This window comes from Aquarana catesbeiana, linkage group LG05 (genome assembly GCF_042186555.1).
Source record: "Aquarana catesbeiana isolate 2022-GZ linkage group LG05, ASM4218655v1, whole genome shotgun sequence".
Classification (NCBI taxonomy): domain Eukaryota; kingdom Metazoa; phylum Chordata; class Amphibia; order Anura; family Ranidae; genus Aquarana; species Aquarana catesbeiana.
The window spans coordinates 371,519,009-371,535,151 of record NC_133328.1 but is presented as its reverse complement, the minus strand read 5'-3'; the positions used below and the strand labels follow the sequence as shown (position 1 = coordinate 371,535,151).

The window sequence follows — 16,143 nt, the reverse complement described above, 5'->3', positions numbered from 1 at the left end:
AGCATTCAGAGATCAATGCGGTCTTAGTTCTCATTTTATCCCATAGAGTCAGGGTTTATGATAGGATAGGCGATAGTACTGGGGGGCGATCTCCGGGGGGGAACCATAAGAGAAAATCTAAGGTGCAGGTGGGGGCTGCCTGTCTCTCTATTTGTATACAATCCGGCTTTTCATGTCTGGAATAAACGGTGGAAATGTGCGCTAATCTTGCTGCTTGAAAGCACTATAACAGGCATGGAAGACCCAACCCACCCCGTGTCCGAAGTTGACATAGGGTTTTTTGAGGTATCCTGTGGCCTGACCCCCCCCCCCCCCAATGAATTTGTTAACTTTCCTTTGGAAAGATTTCAGATGATTTTTCCTTATAATAATTGGGATGGATCTGAATAGATAGAGCAGTCTGGGGAGAAGCGTAATTTTTATGGAGTGTATTCTTCCTATCCAGGATAGTTCCCCCCTAGCCCAGTTCTTCAGGTCAGACTCAAATTTCTGGTACATGGGAGGAAAGTTTGATGAGTACAGATGTTCTATTTTGGCCGTAAGAGTGATTCTCAAGTATTCAATGGAGGAGTCGCTCCACTTAAACTCGAACAAGCTTTGTAATGTTGACTGTTTCTGGTTTAAAGGAAATGTTTAAAGCGTGGGACTTAGTGTCGTTTACCCGGAGGCCCGAGGCCACCTTCGATTTTTTCAATAGTTTACAGAGATTGGGAAGAGTCATGATTGGAGAAGTTATAAATAGTAGCATCTCGTCAGCGAACAGGCTGCATTTATGGATTTGTGAGTCGTAAGTTACTCCTTGGATATTGGGGTTGGAACGTATGGCTACCATCAGGGACTCAATTGCAATTGCAAAAATTAAGGGGGATAGGGGTCAGCCCTGTGTAGTGCCCCTGGCAACACTAAGGGGTTTTGAGTAAAGTCCCTGGAGGGGAATCATGGCTTTTTTCGGTGGAGTAGAGGGAATGGAGAACCCCCATAAAGCACTGGCCAAATCCTGAATTGCTCCATGAGGGTGAAAATATAAGGCCAGTCGACAGAGTCAAAAGCCTTGTGTAAGTCAAGGGATAATAGCATTCCTTCTTGTTTGGGGCCCTTGTCCCAGCTAGATTGTAGTAGGGAAACGATGTCTATAGCTCTTCTGATTTAGTCTGGCCCTTGTCTACCTGGGATAAACCCCACTTGGTCTTTGTGGACGTACTGGTTAATGAAGTTAAGGAAGCTAGACGATTGGCGAGAATATTTGTTAGGATCTTTAAGTCATTATTTATGAGGGAGATGGGTCTGTAGTTCTCCATTTCTTCCTGGTTTTTGTTCGGTTTGGGTATCACTGTTATGTAGGCAGTGTTGAGTTGAGGGTCTAACGGAGATCTCAAGGCTTTTGCATTGAAAAATTTTGCTAAGTATGGGGCCAGAGTGTCAGCAAATGCCTTGTAATAAGGTGCTGAAAGACCATCCGGTCCAGGGGCTGAACTCTTCTTGAGGTTTTTTATGACCTCCATTATCTCATCAACTGAAAAGGCTGCCTCCATCAGATTTTTATGTTCGGTGGATAGGGTAGGTAAGGGAAGGTCCTTCAGGAAGTAAGAGATTATTGGGCCCTTGTCCGTGGGGGTTGCGCCGTAGAGCTTGGTGTAGAAGTCATAGAAGGCTTTGAGTATTTTGTTCAGATTGGCTGTAGGGGGTTGTCCATCTACCCTAATTTTGGGGAGGGTGTGGGTGCAATACCAAGGTGAAAGCTTAGAGACCAACATAGATCTAATTTTGTCTTTCTGTGAGTAGAATTTGGCCCTGCTCCAGCGCATGTGTTTCTCTGCTTTTGCTGTGAGTGCTGAGTTGAGCTCTAAGCTGGCTGCATCCAGCTGTTCTATTGAGGCCTTAGATGGGCATTTCTTATGTTTAATTTTTAGGGTTGCAAAAGTTTTTTCCAAATTGTTACTGTCCATCTGTCGCTCTTTCTTGAATTGGGGCACTGGTTGGATTATTTTGCCTCTAATGGTCACTTTGTGGGCTGCCTACAGAATTTCGGGGGAAATGTTGTCTACATCATTTAAGTTGAAGTATTCCTTTAAGGAGTCATCTATTTCTTTAGTTTTGATGGGATCACTAAGGAGCGATTCATTAAGTCGCCAGTGTGTTCCTGTTGTTCTGCTAAGTGTGTTCTGTAGGGAGAGCGTAACCAACGAGTGGTCTGACCAGACAGTGTCTTTGATGGTCGATTTTTGGGCCGAGGGGATGAGGTTAGGGGATATCAGGATATGGTCGATCCTGGCATAGGACTGGTGGGGACAGGAGTAGTGGGTATAGTCTCCTTTCATGGGCTTCAGTTCCCTCCAAATGTCAACAAGGCCTTGTGAGTTAAGAAGTCTAGCTATTTTGAGACTCGCTTTAGCGGGCCATGTCAACTGGGCCACGGGGGGTTTCAACCTGTCCAGCCCCTGGTCAAAAGGGACGTTTGAGTCCCCTCCATAGATGACCATGCCCTCCAAGAGGGGGTTCAGGGTTTTTTAGTGACTGGAAGAATTTAGTTTGTCCCTTATTGGGGGTGTAGTAGGATATTATGGAGTATAACCGTCCATCTACTGTTCCCTTAACTAGGATAAATCTACCCTCCGGGTCTCTATAATCTGCGATGGGGGAGAATTTACTGTGCTTTGAGAATACTATTGCTACCCCTTTAGTCTTGTTTGGTGCTTTCGCTAGGTAAAATTTTGGGTAATATGCGTGTAGGAATTTGGGGTTGTATCGGGGTGGGAAGTGCATCTCTTGGATCAAAGCTATGTCTAGTTTGAGGGAGTGGTAGTTTTCAAATACTTTCCTCCGTTTCATGGGGGAGTTCAGTCCCTGAGCATTATGTGTAGCTATCCTGAAAGCTGTTCCTGATGGGTTTGAGTTAGCCATGAGAACAGAGGGGTGGAATGCTGTCTACACTACCGCCACTTACCCACTGCCGTCTTCTTCCGTTGGGAATAGAACTGTGCGAGTAGCGGATCTTAATCCGAGTATGGAACCAGGTATACTTCGCAACCTGTTGATTGGCTAGAAAAAGAGTTATGCCCTGTACACACGGTCGGACTTTTCGACGGAACATGTGCGATTGGAGCTTGTTGTCGGAAATTCCGACCGTGTGTGAGCTCCATCTGACTTTTTCCATCAGAATTTCTGACACACAAAGATTGAAAGCAGGCTATAAAATTTTCCGACAACAAAATCTGTTCGCGTAAATCTGTCCGACCATGTGTGGACAATTCCGACGCACAAAGTGCCACGCATGCTCAGAATAAATTAAGAGACGAAAGCTATTGGCTACTGCCACGTGTATAGTCCCGACGTACGTGTTTTATGTCACCGTGTTCAGAACGTTCGGATTTTCCGACAACTTTGTGCGACCGTGTGTATGCAAAACAAGTTTGAACCAACATCCGTCTGAAAAAATCCATGGATTTTGTTGTCGGAATGTCCGATCAATGTCCGATCGTGTGTACAGGGCATTAGAGTTAGAGAAAGATGAAGAGGGGAAAGTAGACATAACAGGGAGATGTGTCTTCCTGGGAAGACCAATCGGCTGCCCTGTGATGAGGGCCGATGACCCATCCCACAGAAACAGGGAAACTGCTACTATGGGTTAGGTGGAGGCGCAAGGGGGTCACCCTGGACCCTTACTTCTATGTGATACCATAACATTAATTAAACACAGCTAATAGTAACTAGTTTTTAGAATAGAGTGTGAGAACAATAAAAAAAAAAGGGGAGTAATCCCCAGAACTCCTTCCAGGGTATCTCCCATTCCCCACCAGTGGGGGGGGGAGAGGGAGGACCCCCCCTAGAGAATATAGAGTGTGCTCATGGCACTGAATGCCAGAAACATTATGAACCCCCAAGTCATGGGGGACTCCGGGTACCCGGCGCCCCTGGAGCTGCGCTCGAGGGAGGTCGGGAACTCTCTAGAGTGGAGCTCTAATCTGATTGAGACATTAGAACCTTAACAGCACTTAGGACAGTTTATAAGGTAAAGTGGAGAAACTCCTTGTCATGTCCTTTATGTTGCTTATGACATATAATGCGAAAAGAACTCGGACTGTAAAAACCGGGGGGGTCAACAGTTCGGCAACGTAAGTTAGGAGTGCGTAGCTCCATCAACAGGGGGGACCACTATCGTGGCAAAGGTGAACAAGCGTGAGCAGGGTGTTTGTTGACTCGACCTTCAGTCTTAGGGAGGCCTGCCATCTTTGGATTTCTTGGCCTTTCCTTTGTTCCAGAGGGGTGAGACCAGGCTTGCTGGAGAGTGGGCTTGGTGGAGCCAGCAGATGCAGTGGAAAAGTCCATGGGTGCTTTCTGTGATATAAGCTTGAGGTGTAGGAAGAGTTTTTCGCCTTCCGGCAAGTTGGAGAAGCCAGCTATAGATGGGGGCGGTGGCAAGTTTTGATTTTCACATCACATTGGTGTTTGTATTGGTCCAGCAACGCACCAACACCTTTGCAGCCATTGTGCTACATGCTGGGTGTTTGGTGTGCTCCTGTACCTTTAAGAAGGGGTGGGTTCCCCTTAAGTCCACCTGCCCTCATCTATCCATCAGAATGCATGTGCCTCCACTGTGGGAACACTTATAGTTTAGTGTTAGGACCACAGATAACAGGGTGCCGTGACGAGGTTCTATGGCTTACGCATGCGCTTGCAAACGCGTGCGGACTAAACCCGTTTTTAACGCATACTGTTAGATCGATACTTAATATCCTGTTGAGAGAGGACTGTCAGGAGCAGTTTGAGAGTTCTCCGTTTTTGGATGGTTGAGGGGGAAAGGTCCGCGAAGATTTGTATTTGGTGCCCCTGGTTGGGGCGCTTGGCTTGGTGCGTGATTGTTGCATGACTTCTTTTATGGCATAGAAATGTGGCTTAACGATGACATCCCTCGGGGCACCATCTTTCCTAGGGGGTCCCAGGGCCCTGTGAGCTCTGTCTAACTTCAGGCGGTGTAGAGGTGTGTTAGGAATTAAATCTTTGATAAGCTCTTGTACTGCAGGGGAAATGTCTGTGATGGCCCCGGATTCTGAAGTTATATCTTCTGGACCAGGTCATCAATTCTGGAAAGGGCTGTTTCAAGCTGGTCCTGGAGGACCTGAATGTGAGCTGCATTCTGGTTCTGGATACCTTAATGTCCAGTTTGTTTTCTATAGCCTTCATTCTGGATCCTAGGTTTAAAAAATCAGATTTAATGTCTCTTGTGATTTTTGCCGCTGTGTTGCCTAGCCCCCTCTCTAGGAGGTCCGAGAGCTTGAGGAATAAATCTGCTGGCGGTCTGGCCTGGCATGCCTGGGAAAGGGGTTGCTAGCAGGTGGGTTTGTGAAAGCCCGAATGGGGACAGTGTATATTCCTCCATAGCGTGGCCCAGCAGGGACTCTGTGGAGGCTGGAGACGGAGCCAGGGGGGGCTGTGGACTGTCGTGGGTCACCTGAGAATAGGTGAGGGTTGCTGGGGCTAGGACTTGCCTCGGATCCTGTGATCTCTCCATGTAGCAAGGTTTGTAACAAGAGAATCTGGATGCCGCACACTGGATAAAGTTGAAAATTCTTCTTTATTGTAAAAATTGGATCATCAAAAATACAGGACAATCAGGCAGATGGTACAGACACAGCTGACGCGTTTCGCACTCTAGCTTGAATGCTTACTCATAGCTATGAGTAAGCACACAAACTAGAGTGCGAAACGCGTCAGCTGTGTCTGTACCATCTGCCTGATTGTCCTGTATTTTTGATGATCCAATTTTTACAATAAAGAAGAATTTTCAACTTTATTCAGTGTGCGGCATCCAGATTCTCTTGTTACAAACCTTGCTTCAATTTGCATTTAGCCAGCACCTGGGACTCCCCTCCTCTGAAGGATCTACTAAACACACACCTGGGAGCAAGTCTACCTGAGCGGTGAACCACCTTCCCTGTTTTATCTCTCCATGTAGGCCGCATGAGACTGAGCTTCTGCGGTGGCCATCTTGGTACACCCACCCCTCTCTACCGTGTAGAACTGCGGTCCGAGGACTCTTCTGGCGGCTGGTCTGGACATCCAGAGGTGTGCTCGGGGGTCTCAGGGGTCAGGATGGCTCGTTGTTGCCTGTCCTGCGTGGCTGTGTTCCGGGGTGATGGGGAGCTGAAGGCTTAGGCGGCCATCTCAGAGCTCCCGTGCATGCGCCCTTGGGACCCTTACTTTTTAATATCTTTATAAATGATATAGGGTCTGGGATTAAAAGTAACATTTCTGTCTTTGCAGATGACACTAAGCTATGCAGTGGAATAACATCCTTACGGGATGTCTCCAATTTACAAGCCGACCTCAATGCACTGTCTAATTGGGCAACTAAGTGGCAAATGAGGTTTAATGCTGATAAATGTAAAGTTATGCACTTGGGGGCTAAGAATATGCATGCATCATTCATACTAGGGGGAGTACAACTGTGGGAATCAATGGTGAAGGCTCTGGTGGTTTTGGTAGATCATAAGCTCAATAATAGCATGCAATGCCAGGCTGCGGTTTCCAAAGCGAGCAAAGTCCTTTCATGTATTAAGAGAGGTATGGACTCCAGAGGGAGAGATATCATTTTGCCCCTGTACAAAACATTAGTAAGACCTCATCTGGAATATACAGTTGAGTTTTGGGCACCAGTTCTCAAAAAGGATATTGAGGAACTGGAGAAAGAGCAGAGAAGGGCAACCAAACTGATAAGAGGCATGGAGGAGCTCAGCTATGAGGGAAAATGAGAGGAACTGAATCTATTGCCTCTTGAGAAGAGGAGATTAAGGGGGGGATATGATGAACATGTACAAATACATAAGTGGTCCATATCGGGGGCACTCTTTATGTCTAGAGGAAAAAAGATTTCATCGCCAAATACAGAAAGGTTTCTTCACAGTAAGAGGTGTGAAAATGTGGAAAAGACTCTGTCCAGAGGTGGTTCTGGCCAGCTCAGTAGATTGCTTTAAAAAAAGGCCTGGATTTTTTCCTAAATGTACACAATAAAACTGGGTACTAACATTTATAGGTAAAGTTGATCTAGGGAAAATCCTCTCGAGGGATCAGGAAGGAATTTTTTCCCCTGCTGTAGCAAATTGGAGCATGCTTTGCTGGGGTTTTTTGCCTCCCTCTGGATCAACTGTGAATGTAGGTTTGTGTATATGGGATTGTATTTATTTTTATTTTTTTTGGTTGAACTTGATGGACTGGTGTCTTTTTTCAACCTGACTATGTAACTATGCCGCATGTATGCATGTATGTATGTATGTATGTATGTATGCAACATCTATGCAAAACATGTGTTTATTCAAGCATGTGTTTAGGCAACAAGCTTGCAAGCGTGTATACTATGCTGCACTTGCCCAAATGCACTTGGCTCCATACTAGTTTGTTTACTAGTTTAGCACATATGCATGCCATGCAGCCTTTTGCAGGCCAAATGCACAATATTCTAGACTTTGCAAGTATGCACCTGTTCAACTGCACCACGCCCCATACTATTTTTTTCTGGAGACCCAACACAGTGCACTGCTAGGGGTGTATCGACTTACAGTTGTACAGGCCCCCCGGATTAAGCAGTAAGTAATCAGTATAAAATCAGGACTTGTCTGGCCACACAGTTCTCCCATAGTAAGTACTCACACTTCACTAGTATCCATAGGGTGGTGTTATGTTTCAAGAGGCCTCCACCTCATGGCAACATGGCCGCCCTTCCACTTTCTGCCTATATAAAAATAGGCCATACTGAGCGAGCCGGCACCCTCTAGTGGCTGGAGGAGAAACAGCAGCCCACACAACTAAGAAGTACACAGCATGATTAACCACTTCAGCCCCAGAAGAATTTACCCCCTTCCTGACCAGGCCATTTTTTGCCATTCGTCACTGCGTTACTTTAACTGACAACTGCGTGGTCATGCGACGTTGTACTCAAACAAAATTTACATTCTTTTTTCCCACAAATAGAGCTTTCTTTTGGTGGTATTTGATCACCTCTGTGTTTTTTGCGCTATAAACAAAAGAAGAGTGACAATTTTGAAAAAAAACACAATTTTTTACTTTTTGCTATAATAAATATCCCCAATTTAAAAAAATAAATAAAAATTTCTTCATCAGTTTAGGCCAATATGTATTCTTCTACATATTTTTGGTAACAAAAATCACAATAAGCGCAAATTGAGCGGTTTGCGCAAAAGTTATAGCGTCTACAAAATAGGGGATAGATTTATGGCATTTTTATAATTTTTTTTTTTTACTAGTAATGGCGGTGATCGGCGATTTCCGGACACTTTTGACACTTTTTTGCGACCACTGACATTTATACAACGATCAGAGCTAAAAATACCCACTGATTACTGTATAAATGTCACTGTCAGGGAAGAGGTTAACACTAGGGAGCGATCAAGGGGTTAAATGTGTGTTCCCTAGGTGTGTTCTAACTGTGAGGGGATTGGACTGACGGGGAGGAGACATATCATTGTTCCTACTTAGTAAGAACAGATGATCTGTTTCCCCTCCCATGACAGGACAGGGATTTGTGTGTTTACACACACAAATCCCTGTTCCTGCTCTTGTGCCCACAATCACGGATGGCCGGCAGGGATCGTGCCCGCTGGCCACACGCAGAGGGCATGCGACTGCTATGGCTCTTAAAGGAGCCACAGTATATATATGGCGATTCGCGCAGCAGATATATATACTGTTGATATATACAGAATCCAGGCGGGAAGCGGTTAAACAGCACACTGCCCCCAGTGGCCACTGGGCGAACAGACATTCGTATCTATCTTTTTTTTTTTTTTAAAAAGAGAAACTGCAAAAATGCAGACTTGCCATTCCTGCTGCAGGACTCTGAACATAGCAGGAGTCCAATCTTCACCCATCACGGCGAGCTTTGCCATAAAAGACCTTCAGGGACTAGGTCCCCCTTAATGTGGGGTCCACTCCCCTGGACCTGTATAGCACCCTGCAGGAAAACACCTTGGTCAGAACAAACACTGCACAGGGCTCCATTACGCAGGGTCCAGCGCCATAAGGCTGCATTACAGGCAAAACCTCAAGGAATCTTCTCTCCCTCCAGTGAGGCTCTGGTACCATCCATTTTGGCTGATAGCTTTTTTGAATGGATCTGAATGAAGTCCATGATTCTAAATAGAACCGTCCAGACCTCCAAGTATGCTCCTAGAGCACATGCATCACATCAGTGACCATTCCACCTTACAGACACTGGCGAAAAAACTGAGGTCCTTCCTGTGTAGGAGGGGTTATATAGGGGTGGACTTACTGTTTGACTATCTGCCAGTGTCCATCCACCAGTAGGTGGCGTATAACCCATATAGTCATTATTATGGTTGCTCTGTGTTCCATGATGTACGATAAAGAAAACAAACAATAAATCTTCAGTTTAACAGTTCCTACAGATAAAGGTGATATACTTGGACAAATTGCATAAAATTGACAAGGTATATTTGTTATCCTAATCTAAATTAACGAAAATGCAGATTTGTCACATGGAAAAATAAGTACAACCCCCACATTTGTCACCACTTCAAATCCATACATTAAGATTTAGGTATCCCAGATTACATGCTAATATTTATATTATCCTTAAGTATGCAGGAGGAACTTGTCTTATTTAAAGCTGATTTCTGTCACTTTAAATAGTTTGTTTGGACCAAGCTGATCCAAACAATTTCCTTCATTAATTGCTGCAGTGTCCCTAAGCACTGTATATACTGTATGTAGCTTCAGCTACATACAGTACATGTTGCTGGGTTAGGGCTGTGAAACAGAGACTTCCTGTCTCACGTCCAGAACAATAGAGTCGGTGTGAGCTGCACTCAACCATTCATCGGCAGCTTTGTATTCTGTGAATGAATACAAAGCATCCTCTGATTGGCTGAGGTGGAGATTCGGGCTGATGAGGCCACAATCTCCAACTCAGCCAATCAGAGGAAGCTTTGTATTCATTCACAGAATACAAAGCTGCCTATGAATGGCTGAGCGCTGTTTAGACCGACTCAACAGCTGGAACCCAGCACTGTATACTGTATGTAGATGAAGATACATGCTGTACATACAGCGCGAGATTTACTAAAACTGGAGCACTCAAAATCTGGTGCAGCTGTGCATGGTAGCCAATAAACTAAAATAATATCAGCTTGTTAAATTAGGCTTCAGCAATAAAACCTGGAAGCCGATTGGATTCTATGCAGAGTTGCACCAGATTTTGCACTCTCCTGTCTTAGTAAATAACCCCCATAGTGCTTAGAGCCACTGCAGCACTTAGTAAAGGAAATAGTTTGTTTGGAGGTTGGTGACAGGAAACATGGAAATTGGCTTTAAACTTCAGATATGTAGGGTTTGGAGTTCTCTTTGCTACAGACATATGTAGTGTCATCACGTCAAGATAAAAAGAGCTCTCTAAGGCACTCCGAAAGAAGGCTGTGGATGCCAGTGAATCCGGCAAAGGGTTTATTTATTATTATTATTATTGGAAATTAATCACCAAAATAATATGCCATTGCCACTTAAAATACATTTATAAGTGTGATTCGATATTTATTATTGTATTGTTCAAAAATTTGTTATACTGGATACACATACTGTTTAGTAACCGGATCGGGTAGTCAGCCAAGCAAATGTCAGAGAGCCAGAGATAAACGTAATAGTACAGCTTGTAAACACGTGCCTCCTGTGCTTAATAAACTTGAATTGTGAAAAAATTAGAAAATTAATCATTCCACTGTAAGGAAAATAATCTACAAGTGGCATAGATTTCTAATGACAATGAAATTACTTTTTGACATGACTGCACATTAGAAACATATGGTTGGTTGAACATTCACATAGAGTTTAGCTTGTACAATTAGATAAGATTTGATTTTAGATTTCACAGATTAGATAAGATTTTTAGATTTCACTGAAAAACAAAGAAAAACAAAATCACAGCAATTTGGGGGAGATCTGCTATAATTACTCTTTATGCACAAAGCTATTTTTGGCTAAATACATACTGCTTTGTATCCACTTCTCCATCAGGCTTGGTACTTAGATATTCTAGAGTAGAAATAAAGGCCTACAAAATAGACAAGAAAATGTCTTAAAAAATTTGCAACTAGGCAGAAAACACAAGCCACATAAAAATCAAGTGTATTTCTACTAAATCTGTTCACATTTATTGAAAAATATTTTGTTTACCAAAATGAACAGCCTTTTTTTGGTGAATGGGAATGCTGAAATCATTACCACATAAGCTGCCCCCGACCCCGTTGGCCACATTATTATTTCACAGATTGCTACATGGTATGTAACTATTTCAACTCTGCTGCTGCTAGGAGAGAGGAGATAGTAAGCCTTTATCCTTCAATGTTTGCAGGGATGTTCATAGCTGCAAGCCCAACAAGTATTTTCTTATGGAAAAAAATCTGCAGTAATAAATGAAGCATTTGACACTACTATGAACAGAGATATGATTCCAATTTACAAATAGTTTATAACTTATTACCCACAATTTTACTAAGGGTATAGGTAAGAGAAGTTGTGGGTAAGGAACTGTAAAATTGAGTAAGGACTGAAAAAAGGTCACACATCACCATGCCAATTAAGATTAATCACACCTTATACCCATTTATTCAAACCTTACAATTCACACTCATATTGTGCCCTTGTTAACATTTAGGGTCCAAAAGGTATCCGCAGTATACCTTTATATTATAGGTTACAGGCAGTCCCCGACTTATGAACGACTCCTACTTACGAACGGCCTCAATGCCAGCTGCATGTGCTCCACACACTGGTCCTGGATACCTCCGAGCAGCTATCTTGCCACATTACACACTGCTGTACTTCATGTACTGCATGGCCAGAAGAGCCCCAGAAGCGCTCAGAACATCCCACATCCCTGCACAGGCGGAAGTTAAACTTACAAGCAGTGTTCCGACTTACGAACAAATTTCACTTACGAACAAACCTACAGTCCTTAACGTTTTTGTAACTCGGGGACTGCCTGTATACAGTATATCGGCAGCTAAAGCACTAGTGGAAAAATTTGAGAACCCTTTCTCTAGAGATTTATCAAATGACATATCTTGTCATCTTGAATACTGAGGTTTTGGTGCAGTTTTATCTATATTTATAATATATATATACATATATATATATATATATATATATATATATATATATATATATATATATATACATACATACACACACAGTACATATACACATATATATATATACATACATATACATACACACACACAGTGCATCCGGAAAGTATTCACAGCGCTTCACTTTTTCCACATTTTTCTATGTTACAGCCTTATTTCAAAATGGATTTAATTCATTATTTTCCTCAAAATTCTACAAACAATACCCCATAATGACAACGTGAAAGAAGTTTGCTTGAAATCTTTGCAAATTTATTAAAAAATAAAAAACTGTAAAATAAATAAAAATGTACATAAGTATTCACAGCCTTTGCGCAATACTTTGTTGAAACACCTTTGGCGCCAATTACAGCCTCAAGTCCTTTTGAGTATGATGCTACAAGTTTGGCACACCTATTTTCTCCCATTCTTCTTTGCAGGACCTCTCAAGCTCCATCAAGTTGGATGGGGAGCGTCGGTGCACAGCCATTTTCAGATCTCTCCAGAGATGTTCAATCGGGTTCAAGTCTGGGCTCTGGCTGGGCCACTCAAGGACATTCACAGAGTTGTCTTGTAGCCACTCCTTTGTTATCTTGGCTGTGTGCTTAGGGTCAATGTCCTGTAAGAAGATGAACCTTTGCCCCAGTCTGAGGTCCAGAACGCTCTGGAGCAGGTTTTCACCAAGGATGTCTCTGTACATTGCTGCATTCATCTTTCCCTCGATCCTGACTAGTCTCCCTGTTCTTGCCGCTGAAAAACATCCCCACAGCATGATGCTGCCACCACCATGCTTCACTGCAGGGATGGTATTGGCCAGGTGATGAGTGATGCTTGGTTTCCTCCAGAAATTACGCTTGCTATTCAGGTCAAAGAGTTCAATCTTTGTTTCATTAGACCAGAGAATTTGGTTTCTCATGGTCTGGGAGTCCTTAAGGTGCCTTTTGGCAAACTCCAGGTGGGCTGTCATGTGCCTTTAATTGAGGAGTGGCTTCCATCTGGCCACTCTACCATACAGGCCTGATTGTTGGAGTGCTGCAGAGATGGTTGTTCTTCTGAGAGGGTCTCCTCTCTCCACAGTGAAATGCTGGAGCTCTGTCAGAGTGACCATCAGGTTTTTGGTCACCTCCCTGACTAAGGCCCTTCTCCCCCGATTGTCCAGTTTGGCCGGTCGGTCCGCTCTAGGAAGAGTCCTGGTGGTTCCAAACTTCTTCCATTTACAGATGATGGAGGCCACTGTGCTCATTGGGACCTTCAATTCTGCAGAAATGTTTCTGTACCCTTCCCCAGATCTGTGCCTTGATACAATCTTGTCTCGGAGGTCTACAGACAATTCCTTGGACTTCATGGCTTGGTTTGTGCTCAGACATGCACTGTTAACTGTGGGACCTTATATAGACAGTTGTGTGCCTTTCCAAATCATGTTCAATCAACAGAATTTACCACAGGTGAACTCCAATCAAGTTGTAGAAACATCTCAAGGGTGATCAGTGGAATCAGGATGCACCTGAGCTCAATTTTGAGTGTCATGACAAAGGCTGTGAATACTTATGTACATGTGATTTTTTCATTTTTTAATAAATCTGCAAAGATTTCAAACAAACTTCTTTCACATTGCCATGGTATTGCTTGTAGAATTTTAAGGGAAAATAATAAATTTAATCCATTTTGGAATAAGGCTGTAACATAAAATGTGGAAAAGGCGCAATGAATATGGTGAATGAAGAAACTGGAGAAAAAGGAGATGCAGATAAAGGGTAGGGAACAAATTAAACTATAGTAATGAATTCACACTAACCTGTATAATGTTGATGCAAAGAAGGCACAATTCATCCTGTGTTCTCTGATGCTGAAATATCTGTATAAAATGACAAAAGCAATTGTGGCTGACCATTATATGAATCCAGTATAGCAAAAGCAACTCATCAGTTTTGCAAAATTTGAATTTCAATAACATATGGTTAAAATATACACAAAATTACTGTATATTCTATTACTGTGTCCTGGAAAACACAAAGCTCTTCCATATGTTTCTGTGCCTTTTTTGGTTTTGGGTATTTACTGGAGCTTTTTCAATGTCTTTTTAATCAATACTTTAGGAGTAACACCACTTTTGTTGAGAAAAAAAAACATTTCCCTCTGTGTGATTTATGTACATTGCAAGGATTTTGACAAACTTCGTTGCAGATTCCTACTTTCTGTTATTCTGAAAAAACAGCTGTTTGTTTATGTCCATGTTCAGAGTGAATGGGAGTGACTTTTTCATTGTTGATCCGCTGATGCACTTGCAGGGTTCCAATGAGGAAAGTGGCAGGGTATAAATCCCTTTAGATGTGATTAATCCTTTGGGAGTATCTCACCAAAACTGAAATGCTTGTTGCAAGGATACCCAAAATCTGATTTGTATCTCAGTGCAGACTTCTGGAAAAATCAGTGAGACAATCACACAAGCAGAAAATTACATTTCTGAGGGGCATTCTGTACACCATCTGTGTATAGAACGCCTCGAGGTTGCCATATTGCATTTTACAGAAAATTACAGCAGCTGCAGATTGAAATGGAAAATAGGATTTTTTCGTCATACTTATCTGTAAAATCCATTACCTGCTGGTTATACTTCATCATCAGGTGAATGGACACTGGTAGACCAAAAGGTCTTCAGACAGGAAGTGATCCCCTATATAACCCCTCAAATAAAGGAAGTACTTTAGTTTTGTAGCAAGCACTAAAGCCTCAAAAAAGAGGGGAGGGATCTCTGTGTCCCATAAAGTACTCAAAGAAATGGATCTTACAGGTAAGTATGACGAAAAAATCCTATTTTATTTTACATATATCATGGGACACAGAGTCAGGCTGATATTCATTACCTGCTGGGATGTCCCAGAGCAATAGCCTTGAGGGGAGGAAGACACCCTGCCAAACAATAGCCATCAGAACTTACGGCAGCCCAAAGTACACTGCGTCCGAAAAGCCGAATCCTCGGCTGCTCAAACATCCACTTGATAACATTTTGTGAACGTATGCACTGAAGACCAGGTAGCAGCCTTACAAATCTAAACCACAGATACCTGATGGCGAAAAGCCCAGGAGGTTCCTACACCCCTGGTAGAATAAGCTCTCACCCTAAATTGAGGAGCTTTATGTTTCAGACCGTAGGCCTGAATGACCAATTGACGGACCCAATTGGCAATGGAAGCTTTGGAAGCTGCCTGCCCCTTCTTGGGTCCTTTTGGTAAAATAAAAAAAGACTCTGATCCTCGGATCTGCAGATCTAGACAAATAAACCTTGACTGCCCGGACAACGTCCAAAGAATGCAGTCGTCTCTCTTCCGCCGAACGAGGCTAAGAGAAAAAAGAAGGCAAAATAATGTCCTGATTTAAATGAAAGGCCGACACCACTTTTGGCAAAAAGGATGGAAGAGGTCTTAACACCACTCTGTCACGGTGAAGGATCAAGTATGGTTTCCCTGCATGAAAGGGCCGCCAACTCCGACACAGTTCTTGCAGAGGTGATACCTATCAGGAAGTTTAGCTTGCATGACAGCAAGTCTAATGGAATTTCCTTAATAGGTTCAAATGGTTGTTTCTGTAACACAGACAGCACCAAGTTCAAATCCCAAAGACACATAGGTGACCTAATGGGGGGAAGCAAGCAAGTTGCCCCTTGCATAAAGGTTCGGATCAGTGAATGGGAGGCTAAAGGACTTTGGAAGAATACTGATAGGGCCGAAACTTGACCTCTGATTGTACTCAAAGCTAATTTGTTTTCCACAGCTGACTGTAGAAAAGAGAGAATTCTCTCAATCACATATTTCCGAGGATGACATTTTTTGGCTTCACACCAAGCAATATAAGTCTTCCAGACCTTATGATAAATCTTCCTAGTGACAGCTTTTCCAGCATTCACTAGAGTAGACACTAGAGTCCTGTGACCCACAGTCCTTTAACACCCTGGCTTCAATAGCCATGCCGTCAAATTTAGAGACTGTAAATT

The 16,143-nt window shown here is 43.1% G+C and overlaps 1 protein-coding gene across 1 annotated transcript in view; it reads right to left on the bottom strand.

Moving 5' to 3' along the window:
* The window catches only part of EXOC2 (exocyst complex component 2), a 357,767-nt gene that overhangs the window by 133,338 nt on the left and 208,286 nt on the right, over positions 1-16,143 (bottom strand). Inside the window, exons 18-19 of the mRNA XM_073630963.1 lie at positions 13,948-14,007; positions 11,016-11,077 (exon numbers count right to left, since the gene is read on the bottom strand). Coding sequence (XP_073487064.1) covers positions 11,016-11,077; positions 13,948-14,007 — 122 coding nt within the window. The remainder of the gene's footprint in view (positions 1-11,015; positions 11,078-13,947; positions 14,008-16,143) is intronic.